Below are 17,689 nucleotides of genomic sequence, written 5' to 3' on the forward strand. Positions count from 1 at the left end.
TTTGGCTGTATTTGTGTGGGTTCCCATCTGGTGTTTCTATTCTGCTCCATTGATCTTCTTCTCTATTTTTTTTGCCAGTACCACGCTGTTTTGATAACCACTGCCCTATAGTATGTCCAGAGGTCTGGGACTGTGATTCCCCCTGTTAAGTGCCTGTTCTTCAGAATGGTTCTAGCTATTCGTGGTTTTTTGTGTTTCCAGATGAACCTTTGAATCATTGTTTCCAGATCTGTGAAGAATGTTTTGGGCAATTTGATTGGGATTGCGTTGAATGTATATATTGCTTTTGGCAATATAGACATTTTAATGATATTGATTTTACCTATCCAGGAGCATGGGATGTTACTCCATCTTTCTAGATCTTGTTCAATTTCTTTTTTAAGTAGTTTGTAGTTTTCTTCAAATAGGTCTCCTACATTTTTGGTTAGGTTAATTCCCAGATACTTCATGCTTCCCTTTGTTACTTTGAATGGTATCTTGCTGGTTAGATCTTTTTCCATCTTGGGGCTGTTCTCATACACTATGGCTGTTGATTTTTGTTCATTAATTTTGTACCCTGCCACTCTACCAAACTCTCGTATAAGTTCTAGTAGTCTCTGCATTGAGCCTCTTGGCTGTTCCATATAAAGAATCATGTCATCTGCATATAGTGAAAGCTTGACTTCTTCGTTTCCCATTTGGATTCCTTTGATTTCTTTCTCTTGTCTTATGGCCTCAGCAAGTACCTCTAGAACTATGTTGAATAGCAGTGGAGAAAGTGGACATCCCTGTCTTGTTCCAGATCTCAGTGGGAAGGGTTCCAGTTTTTCTCCATTCAGTATGATGCTGGCATTGGGTTTTTCATATATTGCTTTGATTATGTTGTGGATTTTTCCATCTATGCCTACCTTGGTTAGGGTCTTTAACAGGAAGTTGTGCTGGATTTTGTCGAAAGCTTTTTCTGCGTCTATTGATACTATCATGTGATTCTTGTTTTTCAGTTTTTGGATGTGGTGTATCACATTTATGGATTTCCGAATGTTGAACCACCCCTGCATTCCAGGGATGAATCCTACTTGATCTGGATGAATGATCTGTCGGATGATGTTTTGAATTCTATTGGCTAGGATTTTGTTGAGTATCTTAGCATCAATGTTCATCAGAGAGATAGGTCTGTAGTTTTCTTTCTCTGTAGGATCTCTGCCCGGTTTTGGGATTAAGGTAATGTTGGCTTCATAGAATGAGTTTGGAAGGGTTGCTTCATTTTCTATTGTTTTGAAGAGTTTGTAGAGGATTGGGGTTAGTTCTGTTCGGAATGTTTTGTAGAATTCTGTAGTGAAGCCGTCTGGGCCTGGGCTTTTCTTTGTTGGGAGGTCTTTAATCACTGATTCAATCTCTGCTTCAGTTATGGGTTTGTTCAGGTTGATTGTTGCCTCTGAGCTAAGTTTTGGCAGGTTGTATAAGTCTAAGAACTTTTCCATTTCCTGGTGGTCTTCTGATTTGTTGGAGTACAGTGCTTTGTAGTAGTTTCTGATTATGTTCTTAATGGATGCGGTGTCTGTTGTTATGTTGCCTTTTTCATCTTTGATGCTGTTAATTCTTGCTTTCTCTTGTTTGTTCTTTGTCAGATGGGCCAGCGGGGTGTCTCTTTTGTTTATCTTTTCTAAAAACCAGCTTTTTGATTCATTGATTTTGTGTATGGTTTTTTTTATTTCTATCTTGTTGATTTCCTCCCTTGTTTTGATGATTTCTTGTTTCCTGTTGTGTGTGGGGCTCATCTGCTTCTGCTTTTCCAATTCCTGGAGGTGTGTGGTTAGTTCCTGTATTTGGCGCCTCTCTTGGGCCTTGACATGAGCTCCAATTGCAATGAGTTTACCCCGTAGCACTGCTTTGGCCGTGTCCCACAAGTTTTGGAATGTTGTGTCAGAGTTTTCATTGGTTTCCATAAATTTTTTGATCTCATCTTTAATTTCTTCCCTGACCCATTGTTGGTTTAATAGCATATTGTTCAACCTCCAAGAGTTTTTGTATTTCCTTGGGCATTTTGAATTGCTGATTTCCAGTTTCATTCCGTGGTGGTCTGAGAGGGTACATGGTATGATTCCTATCTTTTTCAAGTTACTTAGATTTTCTTTGTGTCCTAACATGTGGTCGATCCTGGAGAAGGTGCCATGCACTGCTTAAAAAATATGTATAATTTGTCGTCTTAGGATAAAAAATTCTATAAACGTCTACCAAGTCCAGTTGTTCTAATGTTTGTATGAGCTCTGTTGTTTCTTTGTTGAGTTTTTGCTTTCTTGATCTGTCTATAGTTGTTAGCAGAGTGTTAAGATCGCCCACTATTATTGTGTGTACATCTATGTCTCCCCTTAAGTCTGTAAGTAGTTGCTTCACGAAGCTAGGCGCATTGGAATTAGGTGCATATATGTTCACGATTGTAATTACTTCTTGATGGATCAGTCCCTTCACCAATATATAATGTCCTTCTCTGTCCTTTTTGATGTCTGTCAGCTTGAAGTCTAGGTCATCTGAGATTAGAACAGCTACGCCAGCCTTTTTTTCTCGTCCATTGGCATGAAATGTCTTTTTCCATCCCTTCAGTTTAAATTTCTTAGAGGCTTTTCTGGTTAGATGTGTCTCTTGTAGGCAACATATAGTTGGGTGCTGTTTGATGATCCATTCCGTTAATCTATGCCTTTTGATTGGTGAGTTTAAGCCATTTGTGTTTAGAGATAATATTGAGAGAAATTGATTTTGGGCTGCCATGAGTGTAAGTGTGCAAGCGTGTATTTGCGACTATTAGAGTTTCTGATTGGTTGACTTTTCTTGTATGGATTTCAGTGGGGAGGTCTTCCCATTTGCCATCTTTGATTTTGGTTTGTAGTTTTTCTTTCTGGGTTTAGCACCTTCCTGAGGAGATTTTCCAGAGCTGGTTTTGTGTTGATGTATTCTTCGAGTTTCTGTTTACTGTTGAAGTATTTGATTTCATTCTCAAATACAAATGAGAGCTTTGCTGGGTACATTATTCTTGGTTGACAGTTGTTTTGTTTCAGGATTTGATAGGTTTTACCCCATTCTCTCCTTGCTTGGAGCGTTTCTTCTGATAGGTCGGCTGTGATCCTGATTTTCCTTCCCCTGAAAGTAATCTTATCCTTTTTTCTTACTTGTCTTAAAATGGTTTCCTTGTATTCACTTGAAGGTATCTTGAGGACCACATGTCTGGGTGACGATTTGTTTGGGTCATATCTACTGGGGGTTCTTTGTCCTTCCTGGATTTGTGCTGGATTTATATTTCCAGTGTTCTGGAAGTTCTCCTGTATTATCTCATTGAGCACCCATTGCAAGCCTGTCTCCTTTTCCACTCCTTCGGGAAGGCCTATTATTCTAATATTTGATTTTTTGAGGTTGTCTTTCATTTCCTGTATGGACCTATTGCCTTTCTCTAGATTTGTCTCCAACTGTTTGATGAGCTGCTGCCTTTCATTCTGATTGTCTTCCAATTCTGATATTCTGTCCTCTGCTGTGTTCATTCTGTTGGTTAGGCTTTCAATTTTGTGCTCTATATCGAGGATTCCCTTTTTGACTTGATTTATTTCTGCAGTGATATGGTTTTCGAATACCTTAGACTCTTCCCAGCGCTTTTCACTCTCTCTGATGAATTTCATCACTACTTTCTTAAAGTTCTTATCTGGTATTTCCCCTATGTCTTCATCTTGCAACTCAGATATTGGGATTAGTTTTTGGTTGTATTGGGAGGGAGTGCTTGATCTTTCCTCTGGGTCATTGCTTTTTCTGATACTTCTCATTGTGTTTTTGCTTCTTGTTGTTTTGTGATTTTAGCGTTGATTCAGCTGAGCCGGCTCTGGTTTGGGGTCTCCGGGTGAGCCCAGCAGGGCTTACTGCCTGAGTCACAAGCTACTTTCAGGGTCTGTAGATCACAGCCCCGAGCTGGGTCAGGAGGCCTTGAGGGCCAGCCCTAGTGCCAGGCCCCTTCCCCTGTGGCTCCCTCTCAAAGGCGGTGCCCTACAGATTCACTCTGCCAAGCTGCGCCTGGGCTTTGGGTCACAAGGCTAATACAGCGGGGGTCTCTGCCTCAGTGCTGAGCCGAGACTCTCCTTCAGGGCTTGAGGTTAGCACAGCAGAAGCCTGAAATCCCCAACCCCGGGCTGGGCTGGGCTGGAAATCTCCGCGGCCCCAGTGCCAACTTGGAAGCACTGCTCCACTGAGGGCTGCAACACCGCAGGCAGGTCTTTCCAAGCGGGCTCCTGCTGGGAAAACCTGTCTGGCCAATTCAGCTGAGCCCACTCTGGTCTGGCCTCTCTAGCTGAGCCCAGCTGGGGACTCTGCCCTAAAGAAGCCACTTCCTCAGCTGCACTCTCTCAAGGGTGGAAGCGGATCTCTGAGAGGCACTGAGCCCTTGAGGGGCACACAGACGTGCCCCCACTAGTCTGCTCCTCTGCCCAGGATGTGAGGCCCTGTCGAGCGTTGCCCAGCCTCTGGGGCTCAGGGCGAGTCCAGCAACAGGATCCACAGACTCTCCCACAGCCAGTCCACAGCTCGGAGCCGATAAGGGGTTCTCTGAGCCCCAGTCCCACAGCGCCGCTCCTGTTCCCTCTGCACTCTCCCAGAGCTGCTGAGCAGCAGGTAGGCAAGCCTCTGGGAAATCTCCCCTGCTTGTCCTCCACTTCTGCAGGGATGATGCCCCCAATGATCAGTCCAGTAGCCACTTCTCTGGGGGCTCCTGCCTTCCAGGGGGCTGGTGCCCCTGTCGGTGTGGGCCCCTATCCTTCCAGCTGCTTCTGTTTTCCCTGGGGCTGTTGAGCCTCTGCCTCCCTCTGCCTGGGATCGTGACTCACCAGGTTTCTCGCAGCGTGCTGTATTTTCTTTCCTACTTTTTGCGGCTGTTCCTTCACGCTGTGTAGATCTTCTTGCTTTAGTGATCTCCAGTGACCTTCTCGCTCTTCTCCCTACAATTTCGCGCCTCCTGGCCTGTTTCTCTGCTGGATCGGCTCCCCTCCTTCCCTACTCCACCCTACATCAGCTCTCTGCAGTCGGCCATCTTTAAGCACTCTCCCTGTGAGTGCCTTTTAAAGGGGTGGATCCTCATAGCTGATGAGTTCTTTACAGAGGTGGGGGAAGATGAAGTGTTAGTCTGGTTGGTTAGGAGTTGAGGTATTGAACATTGAAGACTGTCACAGAGGAAAACTGCTCTGCAGAACCCAAGGGAAATTTATAGGTTTGTGGAAATACCCCCAGAAGCTACAAAATATACCCACCCCACAGCCAGTATTTTGGGGAACAGAACGAGGGAGAATTTCGGGTTGGTGGAGTGGTGCAGGAGAATGAAGCGAGCACACTGGAGCTCGGCTGAGCGTATTCCACCTACCTGCGTCATGTCAATTCCAGGTTCCTCAGAAATGTGTCTGCTATGAGCAGAGCAGATTATTTGGGGATGAATAAAAACGTCAATATTCTACTTATTGGTAGAATAAGCACCATTCTGTGAATAAGCCTTTTTTCCCCCTCCTCCTATCTCCCTTCCCGCTTCCTCGAAAACACTTGCACACACTGGGGTCATTGACTGGCAGGGGATCCAGACAGCCTGGAAGATATCATGTGAGCAGTGATTTTCAGGTTTCTAGAATCATTTTGCTCAAAGTATTTTATAGACATACTGACCTGCCAAATTAGATTCTGCAAAGAGTTAAATGTATCAAACACTGAAGTCATTGACAGTTATCTGAATGGCATTATGATTTTTACTACTTTTATCAGTGTCAGTAGTAGTCCAAATAGTAGCTGTCTGTTACTGTACATTTGTTACTTTTCGGGTATTGCCCTTTAAACTTTACAAGCATCAAACTGTTTAGTCTTTCCCATTGCTCGTATCGTTACATTGGTTCAACATGGAGAACCTGTGCTCCCTAGTGCTTCAGAGGCAGGCAGTGTGAATTTATATGCTGTCTCTGTCACTAACTGACTCACCTGGACAAGTTACCCAGCTCTCGCATCCCTCCAGTATTCCCTGCAGGAGTAACTCCTAGAGTTACCATGAGGGTCAGATGGATGTAGTTAGTATATGAAAGAATGCCTGGACAGAGTAAACATTGTAGATTTTTTTTTTCTATTTTGATGATTATTCCTGGTCTTCTTACTCAATTGTTTTTCCTGGTGAGCCTGGAAGCCATGCCAGAGGCTGGCTGTATGCATGTCATCTCCTTAGTCGTCTCTCACGTCATGCCTGACACAAAGTAAACAGATTCAAGAGATTTTTGTGGAATACGTAAGCTAATGACTTGATTATGATTGAATATCCTGGCATCAGAGTAGGTTTTTAAATGTATTTTATTATTTGTCTAAAAATTATGTTCCTATTGATCTTGTTGAAAAAAAAAAAACTTGCAGCAGTTTGTCTTTCCTGCATTTGTTTGGCCTTTTCAGTTGCATTTTGGCAAATCTAATTGCTAAAATCATCAAACAATTTAAACACATGCGATGCCTTTTAGATGTTATGAAATATTGCTCCAAGTATAATTTTCCTCCCCTGAGTATAATTTTAACATAGATACAAACCCAAACAAACACTTTTGTGGTTAGGTTTTGAAATTTTTGTTTCCTTAAACTATTTTATTTTCCCTTATTAAACAGAGGAGTTTGTAGAAAAGAATGCTTTGCTTTGCTTGTATGTGCCATATTTTTTTGATGAACCGATATACTTGGTGATAAAATGTCTTATATGGAATAATGGTGCAGGAAGTACATTCCTGTCTTGCAAACAGTATTTTTTAGAATGGGTGAAGCGAACGGGCTAGTTTTTTGGTAAGTCGTCTGAACAGGTCACGTGACACAATTATTTAGCTGGAAGCAGACTTTTTTTCCCCCTAGAGGGTTGTTAGCCTTTGAGCTCACCAAGTGTGTAACAAGATTCCAAACATGTGGAAGACGATTTGTTAGACTCAGAAAGCTCCTCGTAGTTGCCCTCACTGACATGTTCTCAGGGCTAGAGTGAATCAGCAAATTGTAACTTACTCACTGATTTTGTGTAATTTTATTAATAAATTCTAGTGGTACTTTTCAGATTAATATATATTTTTGGATAATGTGTTATTTTTTTCTACCTATCTTAGGCACTGAAGAAGCAAGACGTTAAAGCAGATAAGAATGAAGACATAATCAAAAATAAGCTAAGACAAACTGAAAATGAGAAGAATCAAGTAAGATTTTGAAAGTTTTCTGCCAAAGGACAGTGTGGGGCAAGTGATATTTGTTGAGTGGCTTGAAAACTGTGAGACTTGTCCAACAAGGCAGATCTTTGGGTTTTGATTTGGAGGCACTCGCCAGGATGGCGGTGATACCTGCTTGCTGTTGGAAACATGCGTGCTAACACAGGTTCCTTGGTGCCTTGTCACCTGTGGCCACTTGGATTTTTCAAAAGACAAACTTCAGCTTTCTTTGCGGTGAACATTTCAACAACTTGACTTTGTTGCACGCTCCAGAAAGATCTGTTGCTAGGTTTATTGGATATATTAATTTTCATTATAGAAGAAAGGCAATCTTGTTATAAAAGCATTGTCTGTTCTCATCAAGTGTTGAAGACTTTTGAAGTGTCATTTTTCTGCACTGGGCTTAGTACATCATAGCTGGGAAAGAATTCAGAGACCACACAATTCGTCGCAATTTACAAATGAATTGATTTAGGGATAATCCCAAGTAATGTATGTTGGAATAAAAATTTGCCCCAGCTTTTACCTACATAGTGCTTTTTTTTTTTTCCTACCCACATGACCTCCTTTGGTTTCTTTTACCATCCTCTGTGAAATGAAGTAGTGTTTCCATCCTACCTTTATGGTAACAAGCTATTCAGCTTATCACATTTACTCTTTGCAAATTTCAACTGCTAAATATTACACAGCATTTATGAATACTTTGGGGCCTTACTGATTTTAAAATCATTTTGACCAAAATATGATTTTTGTCCCCCGTTATTTCTTTACAAAAATGGGACAACAGATTGGACAATATTTTGTGTGGATTCTCTGTAATGGGCCATTTATCTGGAAAACTTCATATGTAATTTTAAAAATAATTGTGACACTAACTTAAAAACGTGTTTTTAAGTAGTCACAGATCAGTTGGATGTTGTCCGCAAAGCATCCCGGGAGGTGTCCACGTGCCCTGCCTCCCCTCTGCGGTAGCAATGCACGCAATCGCTATACATGATCAGAGTGCTCATCCTGGGGCAATGCACGGAGTTTATGCTGATTCCAGGCGTCTGTGTGCACTCCTTCATATGTTGCTTTGTCTTTTTGGTTTTGAATTTTTGGGGGGCGGGGTGGATATAGATTCCCAACCAGCTTCAGAACGATTCCGTTCCCACAGAGCTTTGTCATGCTCCTCGACGGGCACACCTAACACATGCACGCAATTTAAAAAACTGCTATGTAGCAATTTATTTCTGTGAAATGGTAACCGGGATAGCTATAAATATAAGCATTTTAAATAGGATATATACATTTTTATTTTACAAAAATTGCTATAAAGTGAAAATAAGTAGCATAGGTAAGCTGTAAATTTTTAACTTAGGCCTCATTACATTTGTCAACTTGAAATAAACTACACATAGTCGCACTTTGTAGTCAGCCAGCTGTCCACATCATCCATGACTGTTTGTCCAATGAAGTATTGTTTTGCGAAAACTTAAACATCTTACTAGGAATTTGGACATTTAAAAATTTTAGAATTATGAATTAAGAATATTTGAATTACAAATTTTAGAATTATGAATATTTGAATATGACAAATTACCAGTTAGATGAAATATACTGTTTTAATTCTAATTTAGTTCATTTGACACTATACATTATAATTTTAAAGAACAAATTCCTTTATAATTGAGATTAATATGACTTAGAATGGAAGGGATTTGAGGCATAGATAAAATTCTTTATTTAGATGTGAGAGAATGCAGGCCTATGGGCAAAAAATACTCAAGCAGGATCACATTCGAGTGTAATTGACTAGATCTGAGCACTTGAGGGCTTGATCTGGCTCACTTTATATTATGGACTCAATATATAACATGTTGATACAGTTATTAACGTTTTTGTGATTAAAGTTTTGATATTTGAAACTTCAAAAATTCATAAAAAATCATTTTTTGCTACATTAGGGCTCTCCCTAGATGACCTTCATGTTGGTCACTGAGTATTCATGTAATATCATTACTATCAAATTGTTAACTTTATGTACCCCCCAAAAAAAACCCAAAAATCCTTGCCATTAAAGTTCTGTGTTCCATAACTCCTTGAAGTGCTCCCCTTCTCCGTTTATCCATTTATTCTTTCATACTCGCTGTCAGCATTTTCTGAAAACTTTTCTTTTTCTCCTCCTCGACTGTGTCCATAATAATTTTGTCTTTTTTCTGCCCCACCTGACGTACTTCTTTATCCTTTGTTGCAATTCCAGCTTGAACAGGACTTGGAGCTGACTCAGTCAGAAGGCAGCAGGGAGACTCTGCTGCAACAGGTAAGCCTGTGCAAGCTGCGAGAATGTGCTTCTGCCTCCAGCCAAGGCTGAGGCTCCGCTAGTAAATGCTTCTGTGAAAGGAAAAGAGAAAGTAGGTCTAGGCAAGTCTTTTCTTAGGATTGTATGTTAGCATACGTAAGCATAACTGAAATCCTTTCAGGAAGATCCTGAGAAAGCACGAAACACCAGCGGAAGTTCCCACTGTGCCAGTGCGTCTCGCTGATTGCGGCTCTGACCTAATACCTATCTCTGTTAGCATGAGCGCTGTGAAAGTAAGACTAGTTGCATACGATAACATTTTCCCAGCAGCTTCATTTTATTCGAAGAGGCACTGGAGGAGACAGGAGGAAGTGCAATGCATCAAACAGGCCTTTGCATCTACGACTTATTCCGAGTATGTTTTTATCTTTCATTCAAAATTTCGTGATAAAACCTGGCCCTTTTTAAGCAGATAAGGCTTAAATTTGAAGCATACCGGTTTTTGTCCTTCAGCCTATAATGAGAGTTGAGTGCTTTTGGTATTTAAAGGTCAGTGTCAGTGTGTGTGTGTGTGTGTTTTTGGGATGGAGCAGATGAATTTCTAAGTGCTTCACTAACTGTATTTGATAAAAGCCATTGATTGCACCATGCTGTGTTTTGAGGTATTACAGAATTTACCTTCCTAATATGCCAGGTAGACACAGCTGTCAGGCTTCATAGCAGTATTCCATTTTTACAGTTGGTGCTGAGCCTAGAGTGCAGCGTGTGTTTCATTAAACTTTTAAAAATGCTCCTGACTTTGTCCTGTAGCCAGCGATCATGTGGCAGTAATGCTGGCAACGTTCAGACTTCCTTTTATTGAAAGTTTGTATTTGTTTCCATTCTGGTTATTTTTTGGAGCTCTGATTTGTAATCTCTAATTTCAATTTTTGATGCAAGAAGAAATTTCTTTGTTCAGATTGTCATTGTGGCTTTAGCTGATGATTCTGCACTAATTGTGAGATGGTTAGCAAAGAAGCAGTACTTTGTGTTAGGAGGCAATTTGCTAGTCTTTACAAGCATCAAGAGAAAGAAAATAGTTCCTGACTTCAGGAGTTGATGGTTTATGCAAAAGCATTACTTCTTGTTTGTTTTGAGCACTATTTTGGTATAGAGTTGAGCTAAATCATGATCATTTTACGTGAGTTTAACAACCAGTGGTTCGGATTTCCATGAAAGAAAATAGAGAAAGTAGACAAAAAAACATAGTACTTAATTGGAGTGGTTTAGATTAGTAGAAGTAGAGTGACTTGAGTCAAAATAAAGAATTTCAAAAAATGTAGTCTAATGATTTGTCACAGGGGACAAGACATTTTTTGACAACTGAAACAATGAAGAATTGGTCCAGGAGACTGTTTTCCTGTGCTTGGTATATAGCAAGGAGATTAATTTAGCTTCAACTTGTATTTATAGTAACCCACTAGAAGTAAAATTCATCCCTAGGCAAGTATTGGTAACAATTTTTAAACTGAACTATTTTTTTCCAGTTCTATTTCTTTGATAACTGATCAAAGTTTGATTTTTTTTTTTTTGACTAATTGTCCCTAGGTCCAGGAGCTGCGCACACAGTTAACGAAGGCAGAAGGCGACCGGAAAGGCTTGCAGCATCCAGCGTCTCAGGTTGCCAGGCAGTCAAGCCATCAGGATGAGCAAGGAGATGACTGGAAGTTTAGGAGAGGTATAATTCTGATTCATAAGTGTGTGCTTTTCCCATTCTCTGAGTCGTGCTCCTTATTTTATGTTTATGTCATCTTGTTTGTTGATTTACTACTGAGTGTTCCCGGATGTTGATTTGAATTTAGCATCCAGGCTTAATGCCATGTCTGTCTGATTTTTAAAGTCATTTCAGTTATTAGACTTGCTCGTCTCTTGGGGCTTTCAGAGCCTGCAAAGCAGTGCTGGAGATTTTTTCAGTTTACTGTGCCTTCAGTGTGAATATACTTGTAGAAACTTGTCCTCATATTTAAATTGTAAGCATAGTTCCTTTTTTTCATTTTGTTTTGTCCTAGTTTTCAATATGTGAGCAATTGAATTAAGATCCTGTTTTTTTTAAAAGAGTTATTTATGTTTTATTTGGAAAATAGTTGCAGAAAAAGAAGCAGAGATACAATGGGAGGTCGTTCATCTGCTGGCCCACTCCCCAAATGGCCATAGGAACCTGGAGGTTTCCCAGTCACATTGACAGGGAGCTAATCAGAAATGGAACAGCCGGAAGTTGAATCAGTGCCCATATAGGATGCGCTTGCTACAGGCAGAAGTTTAATCTATGCCATGGCACTAGTCCCAGGATTCCTTTTTTGTTTGTTTGTTTGCTTTTAAATTGTTTATTTGAAAGGAATAGTTAAACTGGGGGGAAGGGAAGAGAAGAGAAAGTGTTACTTCCCTTCTGTTGGTTCACTCCTCAACTGGCCAAAGTAGCAAAGTAGCAGTGGCTGGGTTTGGGTCAAACTAAAGCCACCTACAACGAACACTATGCAGTTCTCTCACGTGGGTGGCATGAACCTGAGCACTGAATCCAATACTTGCCACCTCAAGAAACTTGGCTGGAAACGTGTAATGGACAGGGCTTCAATTGACAATCTGATCTGGGATGTGGCAGTTCCAAGAGTGACTTAGTGTGCTGTGCTGCAACACTTGTGTAATACAGCATTTGATTAATTTTAATTAACTATTATAGTTTAAATATCCCTTTTACAGCAAATATCAGTTATTTATACAGAAAACTTTGAGCTCTTAGATTGTTCATCAAATTTCCATAGGGCTACACATTGGAATTATCGTTTTGTTGGATAGTGCTAGCACATTTGTTATATGTATTGATACTTCATAAAATACAGTTACTTTGGATACGTAAGTTTCTCAGGACTAGAAAAATCTAGCCTTTCTTAATTGGTAAACTAATAAGGCTCTTGGAAAGCTCTGTGATTAATATAATAATGAACTCTTTTTTGCCCTCTTTTATCTGTTCTAGAATTTTTCAGTTTTAGCTGATACTTTCATTAATTAAAGACAATTGTGTATTTGATAACTATAAAGGGAGTTCTTTGCTGTAGTGGTAGTTTCCTGGTCAGATTCAAAGCAGCTTCTTTCCCCTTGCTCTGTGTCCCCTGTTCATTTTGCTCCTTGACTTCCATGTCTGTCCCTTTCTGCTTCTTCTGCCGTAGTTGTTTTCATTCCTTTTGTTTGAACCTCTTTTCTTTGTTGACAGTTTAAAATGTTGATTTTACCAAGTTCCTGTTCACAGATTTCTTGCTTAGCATTTCTCCTGAGTGTTTGGTTTTTGGATTGTGTGCTGTCATGATCACCTGCCAGTGACGATGTTTTACTGTGCCCGTGTTCGGCCTTTTGCTGCAACTGCTCATTGAGTGCCTCACAAAATACTCAGCACAGTTCATCCCCTCTTCAAAATGTTCTTCTTTTCCAATATCAATTGACAAAATCTTCCTCTGTCTATATATTCTGGGCTAAAATTTGTGAAACTTCTCAGTCGTTATTTTTCCTCTCCATCTCCTTAGCCCTTCCGTGCTATCTACTTGTGCCATCCTGTAACTATCTCTTGTTTTTCGCTTCTTACCTTACTGTCCCAATGTAGACATGCCTCGTTCCACCCATGTTATCCTTTGTCTTGCCATGTTTTTCCTCCTCTGCTTTGTATCCAGCGCTTCTAACATACAGACTGATTGTATTACTCTTGATTAAAATCCTTCACTACAAAACTTGTTTCCTGTGATACTCTACAGGTAGTTAGAAATGATTAGATGCACAGTTTTAACACAGATTACCTATAATCAAACCTTAGCTTTAATACCTCTTATTTGTGTGACCTGAAACCAGTTACATAATGTTTGTGTGTTCATTTTTGCCTCTTACAAATATGGACAGGGCCTGGCGTGATAGCGTAGTTGTTATGGTCATTGCCTTGAACGCACCAGGATCCCATATGGGCACTGGTTCTAATCCTGGCGGCCCTGCTTTCCCATCCAGCTCCCTGCTTGTGGCCTGGGAAAGCAGTCGAGGATGGCCCAAAGCCTTGGGACCCTGCACCCACGTGGGAGACCAGGAAGAGCTCCTGGCTCCTGGCTTTGGATGGGCTCAGTGTCAGCCGTTGTGGCCACTTGGGGAGTGAACAATCGGACAGAAGATCATCCTCTCTGTCTTTCCTCCTCTGTATATCTGCCTTTAAAAACAAAAGAAGAAATGAGAATTAATACGGACAATAGGAATAATCACCGCTGTGTTGTTTTGGGGAGAGAATAATATAATGTGGGAAGCACCAAGCCCAGTGCCTACCTCATAGTAAACACTCCTTGTATGTTGGCTGATAGATGCTGTCATATCCTGAAATATCAGTTTCATGAACACTGAAGCCTTGTTGTTTTGTGTGTAAGAATAGTTTCAACATGAACTTTGGAAGTCTGTTCAGACTGTGGACAGACACCAGTCTTTCCTACTCCAACCTTGAGCTTTCAGTTGCCGTACTGACTCAAGCATTCTGAGGTAGGAGACAATCCTTTGGATGTGGGAAGAGAGCATTTGCAATTTTATTTTATTTTATTTTGAAAGATACATATTTTTATTGCAAAGTCAGATATATATAGAGAGGAGGAGGGAGAGAGAGGGGAAGATTTTCCTTCCTATGATTCGCTCCCCAAGTGACTGCAATGGCCGGAGCTGAACCTATCCGAAGCCAGGAGCTTCTTCTGGGTCTCCTATGTGGGTGCAGGGTCCCAAGGCTTTGGGCCATCCTCGACTGCTTTCCCAGGCCACAAGGAGGGAGCTGGATGGGAAACAAGACGGCCAGGATTAGAATTGGCACCCATATGGGATCCCAGCGTATTCAAGGAGAGGACTTTTGCTGCTAGGCTGCCGCGCTAGGCCTTGCAATTTTATTTCCATTTTAATCTTTATATTGAAAAAGTTTCATTATATATGATATATGTTTATATAGATGTAAAATATATTTATACTAGTATTTCATCTGTGTGTATATTGTAAAACATACCAAAATATTTTGTTTCGTTGTGCCAAATATATATTAAGTGAACATATGTATGCGTGCACATTTGTGCTTCTATGGATCATGTAATATTTATATATATTTTGCTATTTTTTGAGATTTATTTATTGGAAAAACAGAGTTAGAGACATAAAGTGAAATACAGAGAGCGATATTCATCCCCTGCTTCACTCTCCAAGTATCCACAATGGCCAGTGCTCAACCAACCCAAAGCCAGGAGCCAGTAACTTCCTCTAGGCTTCACACATAGGTGTAAGCCACCCAAGCACTTGATCCGTCTTCTGCTGCTTTCCCAGGAATGTTATCATGGAGTTAGATTGGAAATGGAGCAGCTGGGATTAGAACCAGCACTCGCAATTGCCAGTAACCTGCACAATGATAATACTGGCCCTTATGTATATTGTATATAAATATCCACATATATTTATAAAATATATATTACATACAATATAGTGTATACAATATATATAAAAGTTTATGCATATATTGTGAGGCATTTGTATTTGCCATTGAGACATACATTATAAACATGCATATAAAATATATATATTTATAAATACTAATGTTTATTAAATTACTAAATACATATTTATAAACTGGATAGTTTTATGTGTGAACAACTAAATATATCTTTAATTGGGAGATCTAGTGTGAGTTGGTAAGTAGGACCCATAGACCAAATTACGACTTCTACCTGTTTTTGAAAAAAAGCTTTATTGAAAGACAGCTATTTCTTTTAATTTACACATTGCAAGGTCTTCTTTCACAATACAGTGGCAGAATTAATAGTTGCCACATAGATCTTAGAGCTGAAATATCTGTTTTCTAACCCTGTATGGAATATGCACTCTGTAGGATACATTTAGAGTTCCCTCCCAACACAGACTCCCTGTTCTCTTTCTACCCGCATGCTCTGTGTATTGGCTATCTAGAACTACTATGTGTATACTTACTTGACGTTGAATTCAACGTTGTACCCGCATACTTTATGCTTTTTCACATCCCTAAATTAACATTTGAACTCCATAGCCTTTGCTTGGGGAAATTTTGTGTTTATTCTTTAAGAATAATCGTTTCCTTGCTCTTAGTTTCTGACCGAGATTTCAGTTAATTATTCCGTTACGTTATTAGCATTTCTATAAATGCTCAGGCCGTTCAGTGTTTATAAAGCTGTTTAAATGCTTGTCTATTTTATGTCTTTGTTAGAGTGCATAAACTTGATCACTTTAACTATCTCTGACCTTAGGATATATTTTATGGATGATGTACACATGGTTTGGTTGTGTTTTCTTCTTCCTCTCCTTCAGTTTTCTGCAAAGGAAAGTTCTAGAGAAAATATGTTTATAAATTGATAATTTTATATTCCAATTGTTATTTTATTTTTGAGGAAGAACTTCTTTGCTGTGGCTTGGCTGTGTTTCTAGAATGCAAACTCTGCGGGTGGCTTCATTGTCCGCCCTTGTATTTGAAGAGCATGTGGAACACACAGCTAGTATTCCCTGGGGATTGAAATGCCTGGTCACCTAATTTCGTTCAGTGATCTGATTTTAGGTCATAGCCTTTCAGATTATTGGTGATCACACACACTCAGAAATCCATCAGTATCTCTTGTTGGTTATTTGACAAGAACATTTTGTTATGGAATTCTCTGAGACTTCACTCAGAGGGAGTGGTGTGGGTGAGCAAGTCTTCAGTGTTTTTGTTTTTCAGGTAATGTAAAAATGTGAGGAAAATTTAATATGTGTATGATTTTCCTGAAATACATCTACCAGGAGTCAGATAAATTATAATCTCTAAGTATAATTGGTAGCAATCAAAAACTTTGTGGCACTTGAAACGCTAGACTGTCAAAATCTGAAAAGATTGTAAAATGACAGCATCTATTGAATCATGTTGGCTAGACTATTAAAGCAACAGGGCTCAGTGTCATTTGGAAGTATAGCTTCCTTTAACTTAAGGACAACTATTGACCTTCATATTCTCTCTCTTAAGGAGTAGAGCGGGAAAAACAGGATATGCAGAAGCAGATGTCCGATTTCAGAGTGCAGCTGAACCTGAGTACCATGGCGTCTGAGGTAGAGGAGGTGAAGCGGTGCCTGGAGCGCAAGGACAAGGAGAAAGCGCACTTGTCAGCCAAATCCAGGTGAGCATGCTGTGCTCAGACCCTGCTGGGAAGAGCTCAGCTCTGTTCAAACTTCGTAAGGAACTGTAATATAAATATGTTGTTCTCTGAACTTTAAGTTTTGATAAGTAAGTATATGTTAAGGAATAATTTGCTAAGATATAGACATTTCTGTGAATTCAGTTTTCTTGTATTTGGGTCCCATGGCTAGGGGCTTGGATTATTGCAGAGTGCCAGACAGAGATCACAGATGCAAGTAAGTGTGTGCTAATGAATAGTTTACCAACACATAAACATTTCTGGGGATTCAGTTTTCTTGTTTTGGGGTCCCTCAAGTTAGGGGCTTAGATTTGTCTCCTGTCTCATAGTGAAATCCTTGTCTATTATTAAGCTACAGGATATTTTCCGTTGTAAGCCTTTCCTTCGCACAGAAACTTTTCTTCTGTAAGAGCGACAACAGTGAATTATCATTTATTTTGGGGGGTGGAACGGGCAGAAACCATAGTGAAAGGGAAACTTTGGATGCTTTTATTGGAACTGTAGAGGTTTTCAAATCCCGGCTTGTTCGGCATCAGTTAGTGTTGTCCCGAGTGGATACGGAGACCATAAACGGAACTGGGCAGCTAGTATTTCCGCTTGCCTTTTAGCCAGCCTAGATGAGGTCATTATCAGAATTTATTAAAAATCAAAGGACAAGATCTCATAAAAGGAAATGGCTTAATGCCAATATGATTATGCAAATTGGATCAAATACGGATGACACATTAGCAAAATATATATGTATCAATGTGCCCCTTATCTGTTTTTATTAGTGCAGTTGTGTTTTAACTGTAATAAATTTGAACATTTGAAAGTTTTTCAAAATTAAAATGAAAGGTTCAAAATCAAAATGAAAGGTATAAAATTAGCATAAAGCACCTAAGTTAACGTAACCCAGAGGAAATATGAATGTTACTGCAGCCTAAGTTTCTCTTTCATCTTATCAGCATGTCAATAGATAATATCTTTTAGATTTGCTTCAGGATTCA

At 39.9% G+C, this 17,689-nt stretch overlaps 2 protein-coding genes across 2 annotated transcripts in view; both read left to right on the plus strand.

Annotated features, from left to right (window-relative positions):
- The window catches only part of LOC131479419 (centrosomal protein of 128 kDa-like), a 59,332-nt gene extending 52,036 nt beyond the window's left edge, over window positions 1-7,296 (plus strand). The window contains exon 8 of the mRNA XM_058659929.1: window positions 7,107-7,296. Within this exon, the coding sequence (XP_058515912.1) occupies window positions 7,107-7,205 (99 nt within the window). The 3' untranslated portion in view covers window positions 7,206-7,296. The remainder of the gene's footprint in view (window positions 1-7,106) is intronic.
- Window positions 7,297-7,321: 25 nt separating this feature from the next.
- On the plus strand, window positions 7,322-16,682 carry LOC131479420 (centrosomal protein of 128 kDa-like; the record flags this gene model as incomplete). The annotated part of the gene is made up of 4 exons (XM_058659930.1): window positions 7,322-7,327; window positions 9,445-9,504; window positions 11,071-11,200; window positions 16,532-16,682. Coding segments are annotated over exons 1-4 (347 nt in total), but the record flags the coding sequence as incomplete, so codon positions are not given.
- Window positions 16,683-17,689: the final 1,007 nt, after the last annotated feature.

Source organism: Ochotona princeps, unplaced genomic scaffold (assembly GCF_030435755.1).
Source record: "Ochotona princeps isolate mOchPri1 unplaced genomic scaffold, mOchPri1.hap1 HAP1_SCAFFOLD_140, whole genome shotgun sequence".
Lineage (NCBI taxonomy): Eukaryota > Metazoa > Chordata > Mammalia > Lagomorpha > Ochotonidae > Ochotona > Ochotona princeps.